This window comes from Passer montanus, unplaced genomic scaffold (genome assembly GCF_014805655.1).
Source record: "Passer montanus isolate IOZ18808 unplaced genomic scaffold, ASM1480565v1 scaffold23, whole genome shotgun sequence".
NCBI lineage: Eukaryota > Metazoa > Chordata > Aves > Passeriformes > Passeridae > Passer > Passer montanus.
Genome location: NW_024366926.1, coordinates 33,654 through 52,888, shown reverse-complemented (window position 1 = coordinate 52,888; position 19,235 = coordinate 33,654). Strand labels below are relative to the sequence as shown.

Sequence of the window (19,235 nt, the reverse complement as noted above, 5' to 3'; positions counted from 1 at the left end):
CTTACCCTTAAATCTATTTCCTGAGAAAGACAGAAGCTAAGATATAGGCTGAAGAGAAGGCATGAACTTCTCAATCACACAGAAAATAAAGACATTCTTAAACCAGACTCTGGACATACAGTGGCTAACCACAAAGAAACAAAAATACTGAAGAACCCAAAGCTAATGGAGGCATACTTTGACCAGGGCCTTCTCAACATTTTTAGCATGAAAACTCATCAGGCTCACAACTCTAAGTGTCCCATGGACTCTCAGACATTGCCTGTCCTCCAGAGTTCCTTTGAACTATCTTTTGTATATGTTTGCCACACTTGTTTTGAGAAAGAGAAGTGAGAGTTAAGGAAACAAAACCTTGATATAATGTTAATCAAACCTTCCTACATACTTACAAAATACAGATATTCTGTCCAAATGAATAAATAGGATTTCATTCAGGTTTTAGTTGGATCAAGCTAAGTTCTGTGCTCCATTAGCTGTCATTAAAGTTTTTTTTTAAGAACTATCTAGATGATGTGCATTGCACAGAAATTAGTAATAGGCTGATTTTATTAGGCTGAAATTATTAGTAGGCTGATTATCTTTGGGTGCTCTCCTTGTTATAACAATCTCTATGCCTAAAAATGAACCTTTCTTCAATGGCAAACAGATGTACTGTAAGAAGTGGCACAAAAACATCATCAAATCAAACTGCTGATTTATCGCTGGAAAAACACCACCCCTACCTGACTGGAATGATGGATGGAAGATAAAATGCACCACTTAATGGAAAAGGAATCACAAATTTAATGCCACCATATTTTCCATGCTTCTTTAGGAACACTTTTTAAAGTTTGATATTGTGAAAATATTGTTACACACCATTCTGGATTAGCAGCATTTCAGTTAAAGTGTAGTAATAAGCCAGCCCTGCTTTAATGGACTCACTATTCAAGAAAACACCCTGAAAATTCTTGATTAGGGAAAGACACTTTTCACTTAAATAATCAGTGATTTCAGCAGGGTAACTCAGATAAGCAGAAAGTTAATTCCAGCAAATCTTCCCAAACAATTCTGTCACCATGCAGTACTTCAAACCTGACCTGCAGCATTCTTGCTAATTTAGTCCTAGACCTTTCTTCTCAAGAGACTGCCTGTTTTATAAAAACCCAACAAATAATTTAGTGAGTTTCTTTATGAGTCAGTGGTAGAAACACTGGCTTATCCTTAATTAAAAGGCTATATTTAACTGGATATGGTAAAAAAACAAAGAGCAAAACCCAAACTTCCTTGCATAAAAAACAAGACAATTCCATCTCCCAGCCTAGACTGTCGGCACAAGCCAGAGGCTCCATTCTCATCTTCCTGGCTGACCAGGCAGGTATCACAGGGGGTGTCCCCACGTCTACACTGCCATGGACTCAGAGGAAACACATCATCCCAGTCCCACCAAATTACAGCCCAGTGACATGTGCTGCACACATCGCATCCACTTCGGAGCAGGCTGTCCTTTGGGGCAGCTTTTACCCTCCCAGTGCTCTCCTGCAATTCATGCTTCCTCAGGTTGTGTCTTTGTGCTCTTCACACACCATCAACCAGCTTCAGCCTCACCAGCTGTTGGGCACAGAGTGAGGCAGGGGTGAAAAGAGGCAAGAACTGATGGGGACGGGCACTACTGGCTGCTCTTTTGCACAAGATATTCAATTTTAAGCTTCTCTTTTCTACATTCTGGTGGAAGGGTCTGGCTACTCTGACATCCCCTTTAAAGTTTGCATTCAACGCTGTATTGTCTCTGCCTCTGGTTCCCCTCATCCAGCCCAGATTCAGCTGCCTCAGAGGCCTGTCTGGAGCACCCCATGCCCCAATCCCTTGACATCCTGTTGGGGATGGCAGGCCCATTACAGAAAGGCCATGGAATACAATGCACTTCTGGAAAAGAGGTGGATAGCATCCAATTTAGTGATGAAGGGCAATGAAGAAGAGTTAGCAGCTGAACAAAGCCCTCTCTTGCTTTGGACTCCTTCCAGAGCCCTTACCCTGACCCGGTCATGGCAGCATGTTACAGTACAGCAGGAAAATAACCACATCTCCCTCAGAAAGCCAGGAATGGACTGCTGTGATGGGAACTGCCGTGGGCAGTACTGATGCTGAGGCTCTGGGAAGCAGGGAGCACTTGGAAGAGCACTGATGTGCTCCTGTGAGTTCCACAGAGCCCAGCTCCAGATTTCAGGCAGGAGGTCAAAGGAGGTCATTCCCACATAACATCCAAGCGGAGCTGACAGGTCACTGGGGTGTCCTTCCCACCCCCCTCTTTACAGGCAGTCACACACACAGCTTTGGACTTCTAGGAAAGGCACAGAAGCCATGCAAGTCATGCCAGCTCCCAGCCACTGACCCACAGTCATTGACTGGTACTGAAATAATCCACCTGGAATGGGTGGAAGAGAAGGGGAGGCAAATCACTGAGAATAGAGTTTCTATAGGACATGTTTAAAAATAAAGGTTTTAATTACACCTGTCAAAAACTGTAAATTGTCTCTTGCCTCAGAAAGGGGCAAACAAAGATGGCATCCAATGCTTTGGCAGTCATGTATTTCAACAAAGAGACCTTTCACTATTATTATTGAAAACCAAACTTAAATCCCCCAGTTCTGCTAAATAAGTAGATATATTTTGCAAATTCTTGCATATTCTATATGCTTGTGTGGCTGTGGGAGTTGATTTGGCACAAATGAAAAGGTATCTATTTGTCTACATATATCCTCCAGTTCTGTTGCCAAATAAAAAAAATAAACAATAACAATCGAAGTTTTGCATTCAGAAATATGGAAAAACAAAAGCTGATTATCTTGACTCTTTTTTTTCCTGGGTTGGGCAATGAGAGTGTGTATTTTGGGTTTCCCTTGTTAAAGTGATCACAGATGCCTAATCCCACTTGGGCTCCCCTATGACACATTAAAGAGCAAGCCAATCCAAACACACCTGTGGATTTTAAAGCCATTTATAGAGCTGTAAAAATAAGCATAGGTATTCTTCACCTGAAATACACCAGAGCTACTCTTCCACTTAACTGTGGTGCAATGATCTGGAGGGTTAATATACAGAAACAAGATCAAGTTTACAACCCAGAAACACCTAAATGGGAATTAGATGAATAGCCTTGGAGAGCAGGGACTTTTGAACTAGCATCCAAAAATTCTGCTGCAAACAAGGGCCTGACTAGCTGGAAAGACATAGATTAGACAATACAGGGTAGTTAAGAACTATGAATATTATTTATCCCTGAAAAAGAAAACTGTGATGTACCAGAAGAACTAAATCCTTCGAGGTAGGGGATACTGGAGATGTTGCACGAGGCCTGGATAAGCCCTTGGTGAAGCAAATTGCACAGCTGTGCAGGATTTATATTACCTGGGCTGAAGAAGGAATTAAAACTGGAGCAGGTGCACAAAACACCTCAGATTAAGGGATTTGTTTTATGAATTTTAAGATTAGAAATGCATGGCTTGTTTAGCCTAGCTGACTGAAGGCTGGCAAAGAGAAAGAGCCAGGATGATAAATTTCAGAGAAGTGCTATTCAGTTTTATAACACAGGCAACAAAGACAAATGGATTACATATCCTTAACTACTGGAAATTAGTTTTCTGTTCATCAGAGACACAAGTTTCTAGTACTGCAAGGGTGGAAAGAGAGCGAAAATCCTTATGTTTAGGTTGGATCATGTTGAGTTCTGAGGTGAATTGCACAGCATGGAAAAGAGGTGGATTGGACAAGTCAGGATGGGATTCTCCTAGTAGCCTGGTTCTATGACCCTGTTAAAGATGTGTGGTTAACTTCTGCCCATGTTGGAGCAGGTTGTGCACTCAAAAGGCTCCCCTAGTTTTATATAGATGAAAATCTCAAGAGCAATGACATGTAGAAAAACCTACAGTGTTTTGTGTGTAAGTCAGGAACAAGGAAGGCCCATATTATTCTCTGTTACTTGTTCCAATTTAAATAATAAAGCCATAAAAGGTGCATGTGAAAACAAGCAATAAAATGATTAAGTAAATATTTCACAGCAGTCATTGAAAAGTTCTAGTTATTTGTAAAGAGTTTGGATCAGATCAGAGAATTCTGTTTCCCCAATAATTAAAGAAGAAAGGAAACAGTGAGGTAAATAACCAGGTAGAAATAATGATGCACTTTAAATCTTCCACATGAATGAGTTGATCTGTTAATAGCTAATGCACTGTGCTGTGCTGCTCCCCCTCCCTTCCCCCCACTGTAATCAGACTTTTGTCACATACCAGTGAAATCCATTAGCTACAACTTCCTTATCAACATCCAAGGCTCTCCAGCTACTAAGATATTTGCATATTTAACGATTCATTTGACTGGTATCAACTCTCATTTACCAAGTGCTTGAGAAAAAAAACAAGGCATAGTGTGTAGAAGTCCTGTTTAAAAACAAAAGAGTACTAGCAGCTCTTCTCAATAAACAGATTTATCTGAATTAATGGGATTAGAGTAGACTTTGTAAAAATCTGAGAAGTATCAGCAACTTTTTGACCCATAGTTTAATTTAAAGATTGTGAATACAAGTGAAAGCTCTTCAGCATTTAAATCAGCTTTGAATTTCACTCTATTTATTTATTTCACTTTTCTCTGTGCTACTTGCACCAAATTTCCTTCACTTGTCTACTCCTGAATTATTTCAGTAGTGTAACTTTCTAGTACTTATGATGTCACCACTGTAACACGAACGTAAAAATAAAAATTCAGAAATCAAGAACAGGAGCAAGCTGATAAAGCCTTGGAAAGATTCTGTTTTGACACAAATGTTCTGGTAGGTTTATTGGCAAAGGAGCTAATGGGCGAGTAATGTCTGACAGTCACACAGAGGGTTTGCCAAGTGTATCTTTAAAATACACGTGAATTTTGTATTGGGTCTTTAACTGCTCTGCAGGCATGCTTCTAAAGAATGTGAAGTATATAAAAATGTAAAATACTGACTTCTCTCTAATATTTTTTCATGGCTTTCAATAGAAGTACATAGATTCACACACTTAAGACTTCTGCTACTTTGATAACTAACCTTGGAGAAAACAAAACTTGTTTTCCTGCTTTAAAAACTTTCATGATCCATCAGTTACTCTCTAAGTGCAAAGTGACAAGAGGGAGAGAGACAGCCTCACTCTCTGAATGCTTTGGTACACAGCCTCCTAATCATTGCTAATGAAGCACTGCAGAATGCTGCAAAGAAATATCACACAGCACAACCTCATGCTAACTTGAAACTGATTTAACTTGCTTTGTCTCTGCTCACCACATACATGAGCTCCAGGTATATACAGTTTATGGGACATTGGCCGTTTGTAACATCTTCACTGGGAATATGGCATATTAACTGTTAATAACATGAGGATGATGATATTTCTGATTAAGATATCTGGGAAGAAAGATTCAACAGCTTATTAAGCAAAATGTTAATCAGAGGTATCTGTGACTAAGTTAGATATTCTTTATGAAGTTTAGCTAAGCATCCTCATACAGTCCAGTAATTACAGGCACAGTATTTAAGGCTCCATTAAATTAATCTGAACCTCTTAGAATGTTAATTTTGAGTAAGCTTTACACCAGAAGTTTCACAGCAGAAATATACCTTTCAGAAATGTAACTGACTTCCTCTTCAACACTATTCACTTAAGACAATAAATTATTTGCATTAAATGCATTATTTATTATAGCTTCAACATGCCTTTATCAATGTTGTTTAGACAATTTATATTTACATTACTGGGCAATTATGAACAAGAAGACAGCTCAGAACATTATATTCTCTGGTGCACACAGGGCAAAATATAAACAATAACTGCTACCTCAGGTTAAGCTATATAACAAAAACAAGCTAATAGACAACAATGTATTTTATTTCTGGCAGCACTAAAGATATTTTATGCACTGTACACAGGGAGAATAACAAATATGAACACTAATGCCACAGAGCATTCAGACTATCATAGCACAACTCAATGGAAGAGTTAATGCTCATAAGTACCAGATTCAGGAACTAAAATTCATTGATGTTTACTTGAAAGGCCCATGAACAGCATTCAGCAGCTCAGCTCAGTTATTGTAGATGTAAATGGAAGTTTTATTTTGAAAGCTGAAAAATCCACGCTGTATTAATTAAGCATTAAGGCTAAGTTGCATGACTAAACTGCTGAATGGCTCAGAGAAGAAAACCAGGATTTTCTAGTCTGTGTTTCTCATTCCACAGTTACTCCACAGTACCACATGAAATGATGGAGCTGCAGGTTGAAAGCAAGCACAGAGAAACATGTGAACTGTGTGCTTGATTCCACCACTATGTGTTCACCAGGCCAGATGCATCAAGGAAACTCAGAAGAAAACTAGAGAGGTTCATATGAAAACAGGGCTTCAGCAGTCTAAACCACATGTCACAGGACATGGGAATTTGGCTTATGCATGTTCAGCTCTCCTAAATACTCTAAACTGAACCTTCAGAGAAGGCAGACCTCATTTAGCAGGACTGACCAGAATACAGCTCTTCATCTGTGAAACCCTCAACAAAAACATCATGAAGTTTTAAATATTTACATAGCACAAGAGAAGTCCTCAAGTTTTGGGCTCTGTGACAAAACCCCACAGTTCTTGTAACTCCCCTCATCCCCAGAGTAGTTTGTTTATCACTCTTTTGACAAAGCAATTCATGTGTGTATCTTCCTCAAGAATAACAAGTCCAAGTGATGTTACAAACCACCCAATAATTAATGGGAATTTTACACACTTCTCATACAAATGTTATCAGGGCTGGTAGGAAGAACAGAGACATAATTTGCCTTCCTATTCTTGTACACATGAAGTTTTACCACCTCCTCTGAGAAGTAATAATGAAAAATGCAATTTATGGGGCAGAATATTTTGTTATCTGCCTATAAAGACACCAAAGAAAAGAACTTTATCTTGCCTGAAAATATATACAGATCTTTCCTTAACATCTCAGTTCCTGCAGAAAATACCCATTTTGACTATTCAGTGAATCAAACTCAGTGAGGTAAAACACAGGGAAAGCTAAAAGCTGAAGTTTCACTTAGAAACAAGGGTACAGGTGTCTGTATGAATGCCTGTGGAAGAAACACTTTCTATATACAAGAGAGAAGAGGATTGGAAAACAGTGAGGCAGATCATCAACATATGAATCAACATATTCAGTGCAAGAATAATAAAACACCTGTGTTTTTTTAAAGGAAAGTCATCTTTTTCAACCCTCAGTAAGTCTATGGTCCCAGGTGTACTGAGAAAGCTTTGCTGGTGTTTATCAATATATACAACATGGTCAAAGCAGTTTGTGTGTAAACACAGCTACATCAGTGAATTACAATTTGTTCTAGTAAAATAAACTCTTCCCACACAGTTATTCTGAGGCAGTAGTTGATGTTACAGCCACTCTCACAGTACTGTTTATCCCAGTTTATACAGCTATATTTGTATATAGCCCATATGTTGCTTAAGCATCCCTGCCATAAACAGTGCACCCCTTGCATGCCACTTACAAATTGTTTCAGACCAACTTTGCACTTCCCCTCCTTTCCAGTGTGCTAACAAACAAAGCCATCAGTAAGACAAACATAAAAGAAAATGTATGTCTTCCTTGAAATTCTTCAAGAAAGAATTCAGCCTATACTCCCTGCTCTTCACAAAGCCACAGCCCCCAGCAGCTTGCATCACACCACACCAGCTATGCCAGCAAATCCTCGAGCACCAAGACTTCTGTCTGACCAGGGATTTACTAAACACCACCACACACCTGCAAAAGCTTCTCCATTGCATGCTAATACCCATGCCTTTAGAAAACATGAAGATAAAGCTTGGTGTCCTCCCTTGCTCTCCACCATGAGCTGCCAGGATCCAAGGGTACTGAAGGGTAACAACTGAACTCACAGGAAGGAAGCAGCATTACATTTAGTGATGCACAGGGGCTCCAGTAATCTCCCTTGTCTCTACCACAAAAATACCCATGGGCTTAGTTGCCCAAAAGCAAGGCTCTGTTTATCTGAGTAGTGCTTTTCCAGTTGTTCTCACCCACTTCAGATCAGTGCAATCCTGTCCAGCTCCTGCAAGTGAAAGCTCTCCAAGAGCTCTCCTAACCAAGTTACCTCCTTACCTGGCAAGTGTTTGTATTTTACCCAGCCTGACTAACAGCATATGATTTTACACTTCTGTAAGAGCAACGGCTTTTGGTCATAGAATGAAGTGTAGGTGGTGTTTGCATACACTATGATACATTCTGATGGCCTTCCTGGGAGGCAGCTAATTTCAAATATTCACCAGAAAAATCTTCTTCATTATTTATGCATTATGAAAACCATCCAAACTTGCATCTTAAACATAATGTCTACTAGGTGTAAGATTACCCAGTAAAAGATATATTAATATCATGATACTTACAAAAAGCAAAAGCAGAAGTGGAGTTATAACAATGCCCTGTAAGAAACAAACAAAAACAGTCTGTTAGTCAGGGAGGCAGAAATATCTTTACTTTCTTAGCTTAGTACATGGAAATACACAAGCATCATTTAACATCACAGAAATGAAGTAACAAGCTCAACTTTGCTCTTCACTGAGGATTTTCTTTAACATTTATGCAGCAATCATTTTATAAACTATACTCAGTACCAAGTAGCTTTTTTACCTTTTTGCATCTAAGTCCCTCTGTTCTAAAATATACAGATATATATTCTGATATACAGAAATATGGATCATTTATTAAAAAAAAAAACATATTAAAGCTCTCCCCTCAGTGTGCTGTATCTTAACTTCACTAAGCAGCTCCTCCTTAGGGAAAGACTTGATCAAGTCCCATGGCACCCAGTCCCAGGTCCTCTTCTGAACAGAAGCTGCATCAAGTGTGATGAATTAGGTGTCGTGACTGTGTAATGTAAGCAGATATTCCCCAAGGAAATGAGCTGAGATCTCAAAACTCATTTCACTTGATTAGACTTCATGTCTCACTGGTAGAAGGCAAGTCTTTCATCTAATTTAATCACACAGGACCACCTCAGCTTTCCACATCCCCCAGGCAGATGCAAGCAAAAAGATTTGTTGTCTTCACTGACAAGGAACAGGTTTAAAGCTGATGATTGGACAAAATAGAGGATTTTAAGTTTCATGAAAGCAAATCTTAGAATGAGTTGTTTGGGTTGGGAGTTAACATGACATGCATCACTTTCATAGCTGCAAACAGCAATTCCCCATCATCCTTCCATCTGACTTCAATATTTTATTATTGCTCAATAAAATGATTCCATCATTTAATGTATGCTAATTCATAGAGCTGGCCCAGAACTTCTCTAGGCCAGGACTATTCTTCATCCACATAGGTCATAAGAATAGTTAGCTTTTCAGCTATTCACAAATTTTATTTTTTAAAAATTTTTGGACAAAGGTCCAAAACACACTCACATTTATCTGAAAGGGTGCTTACTTTACATTTTATTTAGCTAGAAGTGAAAAACAACTGAACAAAACACCCCAGTTGTCCCCTAGTTTTCGCTTAACCTTGAGTAACATGTCTTTACTCCAATCTCTTGGAAGAAAATATAAAGAAATACCAGAAACAACTAGTTTTATATTTGCTTTCTGAGTCCACAAAAAATCACAGATTCAGACAGACTATCAGCCACAGAGAGTTCCTATTATGTTCCTAAAACAAAATGCAACAAATAAATGCCACAAATTATAACAGACAGGAAGGATCAAGGAGGCAACAGTTAAGCTGTGCAACTTGAAGCCTCTGCAGAATTTAAAAACATATTTCAAAATAAATAATATATGCCATATCTGACTGCCCCACAGCCCAGATATCCATAATAATTTATCTTTTTGCAAATGTCACAATTGAGATAGATCATAAAAGACTGAAAAGAGAAGTAGAAGCAGTAAGAATTGCTTCAGGGAGTCACTCACTATTTACAGGAGGTCTAGACCAAAATGCAGACAACAGATATGAAGAAATATAGGTGTTCAAGTACAGCAGCTGGAGAGGAAGAAACAAAAGTTGGGGAAGGTAGGAGGCATCAAGGGCTGAACTGACATTGCATACAGCAGAATCTGTGAGGAAGAAGTGACTGCAAGATCTGTGTAAAGCAGGGACAACACAGTCACTGCATCAGAGTGACCAAACTCCAGCTTTTAGGGATGGCTGCTACGAGTGCCTGAGCCAGGCCTTGCCCTTCCTCCCCTTTCCCCACTGACAGCTACACTGCACACCTCAAATGCTACCAGACATTACCAAGTGCCTGAGTGTTCCCTTAGCCTCCTCTAATTTTGGAATGGCAGAACACCACTGCAGCAGGGTTCCGCCTTCAAGCTTTTGCACAAGTGAGGAGGAGCATGGATGGAGCAGGAGGTGATCTGAAAGCATCCCATACTCCTACTGATCCCTGAGTGTTGGGAGAAGAGAGCACAGTGCCAGCCTGAGAGCACAGCCAGCTCTCCTGTGAACCTGAACAAACTCATTGATTCAGCACCATCAGATATTTCTTACGTGCTTCATGCCTCAGGTTGCTTTTATATGTTACCAAAAAAAAAAAAAAGAAGAAAAAAAAAACAAGCAAAGGTAAAAAAACACATCAAACCAAATCAACCTTTCTCTCTATCTTGTTGTTAAGTCAAGATTGTGCCCTTCCTCCTTGGGATGGGAGCTCTGACTTGCTATTTAATTACTTCAGAAGCTTGCTGATATTAACACGGCGGGCAACAGCCACTGCTAATTCAAAGCATGTGCCACAAAAGGAAACTGCACTTCTGTGGCAGTAACACTTCTTGTAATTCTGTAAGTGGGGAGCAAGAGAATCCTTCTCTACATCGTAAAGAGATTCCTGAATGAGCATGCTGCAAATCTAGCATTCAAAAGGTCAATTTTAGCAATTTGTTATTAAATTTTGCTATTAAACCTGGTGATCTTAATAATCAGAAGTGGGTTTCCTGTTGCCTCACCACAGAAAGGATTTACAAGGTTGAACTTTTCCATTTGCAACACACATACGATTGATTCCCTGGGAAGCTAAACAATTACCTGACAGAAGAGACAAGTTCATATTAAAAAATAGATGCTGTTGCTGAATCAAAGTAATTTGATGTTAATGTTTTATTTTGATAAGGAGTGCCAGTTTGAAAAACCACAGGGTTTACATTAAAACCAAAGGGGTTTTTTTCTTCAGTCAATAGTGCAGTGGTGGCTGATGGTTTACAGGGGCAAGCAAAGCACGATTTATTCAGGGAGGGAACCTCTATCACCCAACCAACTGGTGGAACTGCTAAAGAACAGACTTTGGGGATGTAAAGCCTATCTATAGGTTAACCTGAAAACACTGATGTGCTTTTATGAGCTGAAGCCCTTCTCTGCAGGTTCCTGCCCCAGATATGAAGAAAGGCTTACCTGACCATGGTGTATGTGTCTAACAAAAGGCATCACCCTTCCCTGCACACAGCACCTTGCTTGGACACGTTACCTCTTCATTAGGAACATGCTCCTCAATGTGCTCCTGAGCATTATGGGATGCATCTCAATTCATATCCACTAAAGAATAATAAATAGAGCACTTTGAGTCTAAAGCCTACCGACAAAAAATACAGGAGACAATTTACATTTTGAATGTAAAGCCCAAAGTCTGATTCACTAAGAATAAAGAAAATGTGGAAGAAAAAAGTTATTCCAGAGCCCACTCACTCAACAGCAGAGGCTTCACAAAGATGAGAATATTCTGACACTGGCACTGTAGCTGCTTTCTAAGATTGCCACTGGCTGAGAAGCACAAAGGAAGCTAAAAATTAAAATAAGTATGACCATTTCTAAGTCCATCAGACACCGAGACCATCAGAGAGGAAAATGGAACTAAATTTGACAATGCTTTTCCCTGCCTTGCTTTCCAGGCAAGTGCTGTCAAGTACATAGTGTATGAAGATAAACAGATTGTAGATTAGCACTTCCAGCAAAAGCTGAGCATCTGCCCTTGAGAATGCAAGGTCATTACACAGTTTTAGCATCTTCAAAGTTCGGGTGGAGTGTTAGGCTTCCCAACTGCTGCCCACAATGGAGTCAAAGTTGTAAAGTGACTGCCGTTTGCTATCTGCAGAAAAACTTTCAAGAAATCCATTTACACCTCTGATGTGAAAGACTGACTGAATATATTTCAATGATTTTAGTGGAAAGGGCAGGAAAAAAATCTCAGCCTGACATGAGACACTGATACAACACAGGAGTCTGCAGTCAGATACTTTGAAACATCTCCCCACAGTAAAGATCATGAAACGGATTTTATTTAAGAGAGTTTAAATACAGGTTTGTGTGTGCAAGCATGTGCATAAACATACATATAAACAGCAAGGATGTACTTGGAGATCCATTTAATTGTTATTTGCTTTCATTAGATAAAGTTTCTAAGGGGTTTTCCATAGGTTTCATCCAGTAGACCATTGCTGTAGAGCAGGTATTAAGAGGTGTTTATCCTCCAAAAGAATATATAAAATCAATACATGGAATTGGCTGCCAAATCAGATAGGGGAGGGAAGTCACCTAATGAATTTGAAACTATGGTGGCAAATCATTAAGAATGAAATTATGCAAATGGGAAGAGGGAGATGGGCACAGATCCAGAGGGACACATGGTAGAAGACAAGTAGGGATTATTGTAATGAGGCATGAAATACATGTGAACTTTCCTTAGTTTCCTTTACCCACAAATTTCCCATGCAATTTTTCATCATTCTTACAGGTCATCAGTACGACACGCATGTGGCAACTGCTAGTGAGAAAAACCTCAACCAAAGTCACATCTGATTTGCCTAAAGAACCAGGGCTAGAAAGGAAAAAAAGGGGTTTGTAATCAAGGCTCTGAACAAATATGTATTTTCTGAAACTTATTACCTGCTCATGCTTAATGCTACAGAGGTTCCTGAATGCTCCATCAGAGCAGGACACAAAACAAGCAGAAGGGTAAGCAGTGTCACATAAAAACTACAGGGCGGCATTTCCATGCTACTGATAGGGTAAGGTGTGAGAGAAAAGCTTATCAACACTGGATAATTTCATCAGAGACAAGCATAAATGAGAAATTAAATTCAGTCTTCTTCTGTGTACCGCAGTATTCCTCAAATTTAAGTATTTATTTCAAGAGTTGCTGACACTTTCAGAAAAAAAAAGATCAATCAAAATAAAGTGAGCTCAGTTGGTTAGAATATGGAGTTAATAACATCAAAAAATCCCAGCCTGCACATGCCACCTCACCACCCAACAAACAAATACAAAAATACAAAATACAAAAATTTTCCAAACACATGATTACAATGAGAGTGAAACTTTATGTCAAAATATGTGTTATTTCTATTTCTTACGTCTTTTTTTTCCCTTGATTTTGTGTATGGAAGTGTGCTTTCAAATTTTTTTCCTTTGTTTTTAATAAGTTTGCAGACAATTTATAAGGTTTTAAATTTTTAAAAAAGAACTCTGCTTCTAGAAAAATGCTTCTAGGTCTGAATTAGGCATGTTTGTGAGCAACAGGACAGCTAATACTGAAGTTCTGACAGAATACAGATATTCTCTTAAAAAAAACAAAACCAAAAAACACAAAAGAAAGAAAGTGGGCACTCCTAAAGATGGAAAACCTGTTTGTTCAGTGTTTTCACTAACATGACAGAAATGTTAAAGAGCACAGCAGCACTTGGAGCCAACTCTCAGTCTATTCAAATCAAGGAGCACCAGACTCCCACTATCCTCACCCTGGTTACAACTCCACAGTTCTACTTCACAGCATCACCCCTGAGTAAATACACTGTTTATTACCTGTGATACCACATTATTCATCATCTCAAATAAACTTGATTAAAAGTGTACTCCCATGTCATACTGTTTTGCAGTAATCTGAACTTTAGATATCATATACAGAATGATTCCATCTGCTAAACCAAGTCTTTCACACACCAAAATCCTCAGCAATTAGCTGTCTTCTCCCTTTTTTCTCCTGTCCCCACATAGCTTTAGAACTATGCAGAACCTCTTGACAGACACCACAGATCAAGAAAAAAACCCCTATGCTAAATAGACACACTGGGTTCCAAACCAGAAGGGCAAAACCCACTACAAGTCAGGCTGGGACCCAGCAAGTTCTTGTGAAACCACAAGTAGCCACTGGATGCAGAAGTGGCATAACAGAAAAGGGCCTGTAAAATTCACAGTTGTCTGTAGAGGCAACTGTGAATTTTACATGTCTCAGTTTTTAAGTACTAAGTCATTTGATGATGAAGATTTCAAGTTTGTAACTGAAATTATCCCAAAACATTTCAGTACCTTAGTATTTGGATCCAGTGGCTGCAGCAATCTCCTTGAAATACTATCTTTTTATGGGTTCTTTAAATAGCTTTTAATATTTTTGTAAGCATGGCTATACAAGCTTTGTTGTTCATTAGACTTACTTAAAGATGGCGGCAGAGATGATAACTTTCTGTTGATTGAGATGTTGAAATTGATTTTCACAATAAAACATGTTTGCCCCCTGATTCTAACTTTGTCCCCATGTAAATTACATAAATGATTGAATTTATCTCTTGCAATCTCAGAGATTAAATTACAACTTTCTAATATTCTTGTAATTTCAGTAATTTCCCCAAGATGCAACTTGTGTCCCTGTGTTGCTCCCCCATGGACATCACAGAAGCTCCTGGTGTCAGATAATCATTTGCCTTTTGTTTTCAATTCAATTATTTTCAAAACAATTTCAAGTGTAAAACTCCTACTATACATCCCTCTTCTGTCAACTACTCTAATGACATTGTTGGTTCTGAGAAGGCTTACACAGCTGCAATTATTCAATATAAAATATGTAATTAAGCTCTTTGTCTTGTTCTATATGAAATTACTATTCTGAAAGCTGGGGAGAACAAAGGCTTATGAACTGATGCTTTTTAGGATACTTAATACACCCATTCTCCCCATAATAAATAATAAGAAAATCTGAAAAGATATTGAAAAGACTATGGAGTTAAGCTCATACATTTTTGGTAAAATGATAAATATTGTACTCCACCAAGACAACAAACTACAATAGAAAATCAAAAATACATAAATTCTATGTAACCCTAATTCAACTATAATTAGAAATAAACACCACAGCAATAGCTGTAACTCATCCAATTAGGCAAATATTTGATTTTAATAACAAAACTGTGAAATTAGAAGCACTATGTCAAAATGGCTTTTGATTTATCAGTGGGGGCAAAATAAACCTGATCTCCTATCAACTATGAGATTATACAGAGGACTTTGTGAGCTGTTCCAGACATTGTCCCACCTTTGTTCTGTTGTATTAATCTAGTGCCCCCAATTGTAGGAATGGACATTAATTTGAAAAAAAAAAAAGAACGATGAGGTGATATAAAAAACCTTACCAGCATCAGATAACAGCAGAAATCACAAGCATTTCTGGTATTTATTAATAATTACTATTTGCAGATGTTCCTCTTGCCTACATTTTATATAAGCATGAAAAAATGGAATCAAAAGGAATGTGAGCAGCCAGAGCTCAGTTCTTTCAACAAAACAGATCAGAGAAACACGAAATGCCATGATCTGAACTACCAGCAGTACACTACCACACTTGTCACAGATGAAGTGTAAAGAATAAAACCAAAAGGAGAGAGCATTTTTTTTCAGTAAGGTTGAGGGGGGAGTTTCTGATATCAGATTGAGTGTTAAGCCAAGAATAAGAAAAGAGTACTTTAGAAAGGTAAAACTAGAGATAAGCCAGTTTGCCTGGCATTCCCAGCAGAGGGCATCTTAAACACATTAGAAATGTGTTTCTTACACAGCAACAGAATAGTTCAGAACACAACATTCAGGACGCTGAAGTTTTCAAGCAACTAGGAAAGCTTCTTGGTGCTTCACAGGTGATATAGAAGCAATATCTGAAATGATGCACAAAATACAACACAAGTCTCAATCAGAGGTGGAAATGACCACTTCCATCAAATCACCTGAAACCATCACTTAGGTGGGAGCTGGCTGGCAGGTGTGGAATAGCTTCTACAACAGGCGAGATCCCGGGTGCTGCTTCTGGCCACTCTTTGCAAGTGCTGCAACCTCTCTGCAGCAGCTCCACAGCTCTGTGTGTGACCAAGGAGGTTCCAGGGGGCCTTTGCTCATGTTTCTGGAACAGGATCAAGCCATATCCACCACACTTGTAACATCTTCCTGCAATCTTTTCTTGCCTCTCTCTTGTGCAATGCGTTTAACTCAGCTGTCTTGTTGCTATCTTCAGTGAGTTCAAGGATACTGTCCAGCCTACTGGAGCTACATTTTCCTCTTCATCTGCTTTTGCTGACCCTCACTCCTGGCCTCAAGACTTTATTCCTCTCTTTTACCTTCCACCTCAAGCCTTTTAAAATTTCATCCTATGCAAATATTTTCCCTAAATCCAGCTGATTAAACCACTGTCTGTTCCTACTCAAATAACTTTCACATGGGGTGTCTGCAGAGAACAAGATCACTAAGGTTCTGTATGTCAGGATAGGGGTTTATACACTGGCATTAAGTGGACCTTGGTTAGAGGAGACATAAAAGTGAGAACGGAACTTTTCAATCATAAACATTACTCTTTTCAGAGTGACCCCCTTGTCTTTGCAAAAATCACTTGGACACTGTAATCCTGTAATTTCTACCACTGCAAACAGGTTCCACAGCATATGAGCATGACCTCAGTGGGACTGAGGAGGAAAGGCACAGAGCTCATAGGATTAGGGTGTCTGTAGCTGTAAGCACAGCCCTCCCTTGAAAAAGAGTTTAAGATATAATAAGGATATAATAAACATAATCACATGTGTTGGGGTGTACTTTAAGTGCAAAGTATATTAGTGCAGTGCTAAGGATGCACCAATATTTCTCCTTTGTTTTGTGCAGAGAAATAAAAATGCACTAGAAGTAACAAACATGTTTCACAAGAAAAGGTAATTTTGGACCAAATTTTTAAGTCTGTTTTCTTGAAGAAGAAAGTTAAAAATAATCTAAATTTCCCCTGTATTTGGATCTATGCCAAGTCACAGGCAAATCTCAATTTAAATTACTAAGAAGCCATTCCCAGCAAAGCATGCCAGCCTGAGCACCTCTGCTCCCTCAAAGCCATGTGGCACTAGGACAGCATGGCACTAGATGGTGCTGTGGGACCTTCCAGGGAAAACAATCTCCTCATAAAACAGAAGTTATTGTATTGTTCAATTTGCCAGAGAGTTGATTCTGTATTTTGAGACACACTGAAGAGTACTAAGTCCCAACAAAAGAAAGCAGAGCCACAGAAATGGAAGAAAGACACTGAGTAAACATTCTGCTTTGACAGACACTGCTTTTTGGAGTAGCTAAGTGCTACTGTTCCACTGGAAGGCTTCTTGCCTCTCCTTCCCAAAGGAAAAGGATGCAGTTTTTATGCTCTACACCAACCTTGCTTTAAAGGGTTCTACATGTAAAACAGAATTGAAACAGTCCCAAGTCACAGTTCCAACAGGCAAGGTCCTCACAAGACTGTCATTCTTTGAGACTGGACCTCACCATCCTTTAACAGACACCATTTTATTCCAGTCAACATTTTAAAAGTTATTTTGACATAATACACTTTGAATCAATGAAACTTGGAATGAACTAATCTGTGCATTTACTTTTCCTGCCATGATGATCAGTTGTGTAAAAAAAGCCAGAAGCATAAAGGAATGATTATAGAAACCTGAGAGAAAAGCTATGGCAAATTCTAGAGAAAGGAGCAGTTTTAAGCTGTTATCAAAATTGATTCTACCTATTTCTTTCTATAGCTTGTCATGTAATTGAAAACTATTCAAGTAGAACAGGTTCTGTATAAAGACACCACCAACATATAAAGCAAAGCTCATTTTGTTAACACAAACACTATGTTTAAATAAACTCTGATCTCCCTCATTCTTCTTCAAGCCAAGAACCTCAAACAGCGCAACTATAAACACTGTAAAAACCCTCCTTGGCACATGCAAGAAAATAAAACTTCATACAATGGGCAGGAGTGTTGTTTCAATAAAAATCCATAAGGGTTAATTACACATCAGTAGTAGTAAAACACTTAGCATTGCAAAGGTCTCTTGGTGACCTGCTGTTCAGAAATACCACCTAAAACTTACTACTCAAGTGCTGGCATAATTCTCCACTCCCCCAAAAGATGGATTTTATCTGCAGTATCCCTGAAATGAGATTCTACCCCCCTTACCAAACCCCTCAAATCAAACCAACAGCATAGTTTGTCTGTAATTACTGTTATGAATTAGATAGGTTACACTGGCATTATCAGAGGAAATGTCTCATCAGCCAAAGTGCTACCTGCACTCTGTAAGGTGAGAAATACCCTCCAAATCCCCCAGGATCCTTCAAGATCATTTCCAAGTCTGTTGGAAAGTTAAGCTATTATCAATTAGCTTGAGAGCAAGCTCACTGATACATTCCCTTTTTTATCTTTAGTCTAAATGCCCTGAATTGTTTTAATAAAATGTATGACAAAGCTCATTTAATCTGTTTCCACTGTTATTCTCAGGAAGGATTTCCACTCAGCATTGAGTATTTCCAAGGCCAAACCCAACCCAAATGCACAGAAGCCCATGCATAGCCACAAACCCCCCAAACCCAGCCCCCAATATGGTAATCTATATTGCTTGTGTTCTGTGCTGCCTGCCAGGCCCCAAGTCATCAATAATGAATAGAAATGTACAGCTACAGCAGTAGCCTGTGTCATGGGCTTGTCAGGGATTTTTGAAAAGGAACAAAAACACAGGTCTGCCATTTGATTGTGTCTTCTTCTGCAAATGCAGGAAGGGCAAAGCAAAGTGGTGTTTAAAAAGGGGTAATATGATTAACCCTTTTTGTATGAAATGAACAGCTTTCCTCAGCCATCTAGATTAGAAAATCATTGCTTGCAGTGCAAACACTATTCTCCTAGGTCTGAGAATTCAACAATAATGTTGATTCTGAGCCCAGGGAGGAGAGTTTTTTTTTCTATTTTAAGATAATGAATACATATTCTAGAGTAGTCAAATATCACAGTTTACATAGAGGGAGAAAGGATTTCTTTTCTTAGGAATCCAGCAAGTTCATTATCAAATAAATTTTTTTCTTGAAGAAGAAACTTAATGCGCACAAACATATGCACACAGTCAGGGAAAGCAATTACATTATTAAAAAATATGCAGATCCT

General features: G+C 38.8%; 1 protein-coding gene across 1 annotated transcript in view; it reads right to left on the bottom strand.

Annotated features, from left to right (window-relative positions):
* LOC120502842 overlaps window positions 1–19,235 on the bottom strand; it is a 75,885-nt gene that overhangs the window by 39,392 nt on the left and 17,258 nt on the right. Inside the window, exon 3 of the mRNA XM_039710760.1 lies at window positions 8,431–8,466. Within this exon, the coding sequence (XP_039566694.1) occupies window positions 8,431–8,466 (36 nt within the window). The remainder of the gene's footprint in view (window positions 1–8,430; window positions 8,467–19,235) is intronic.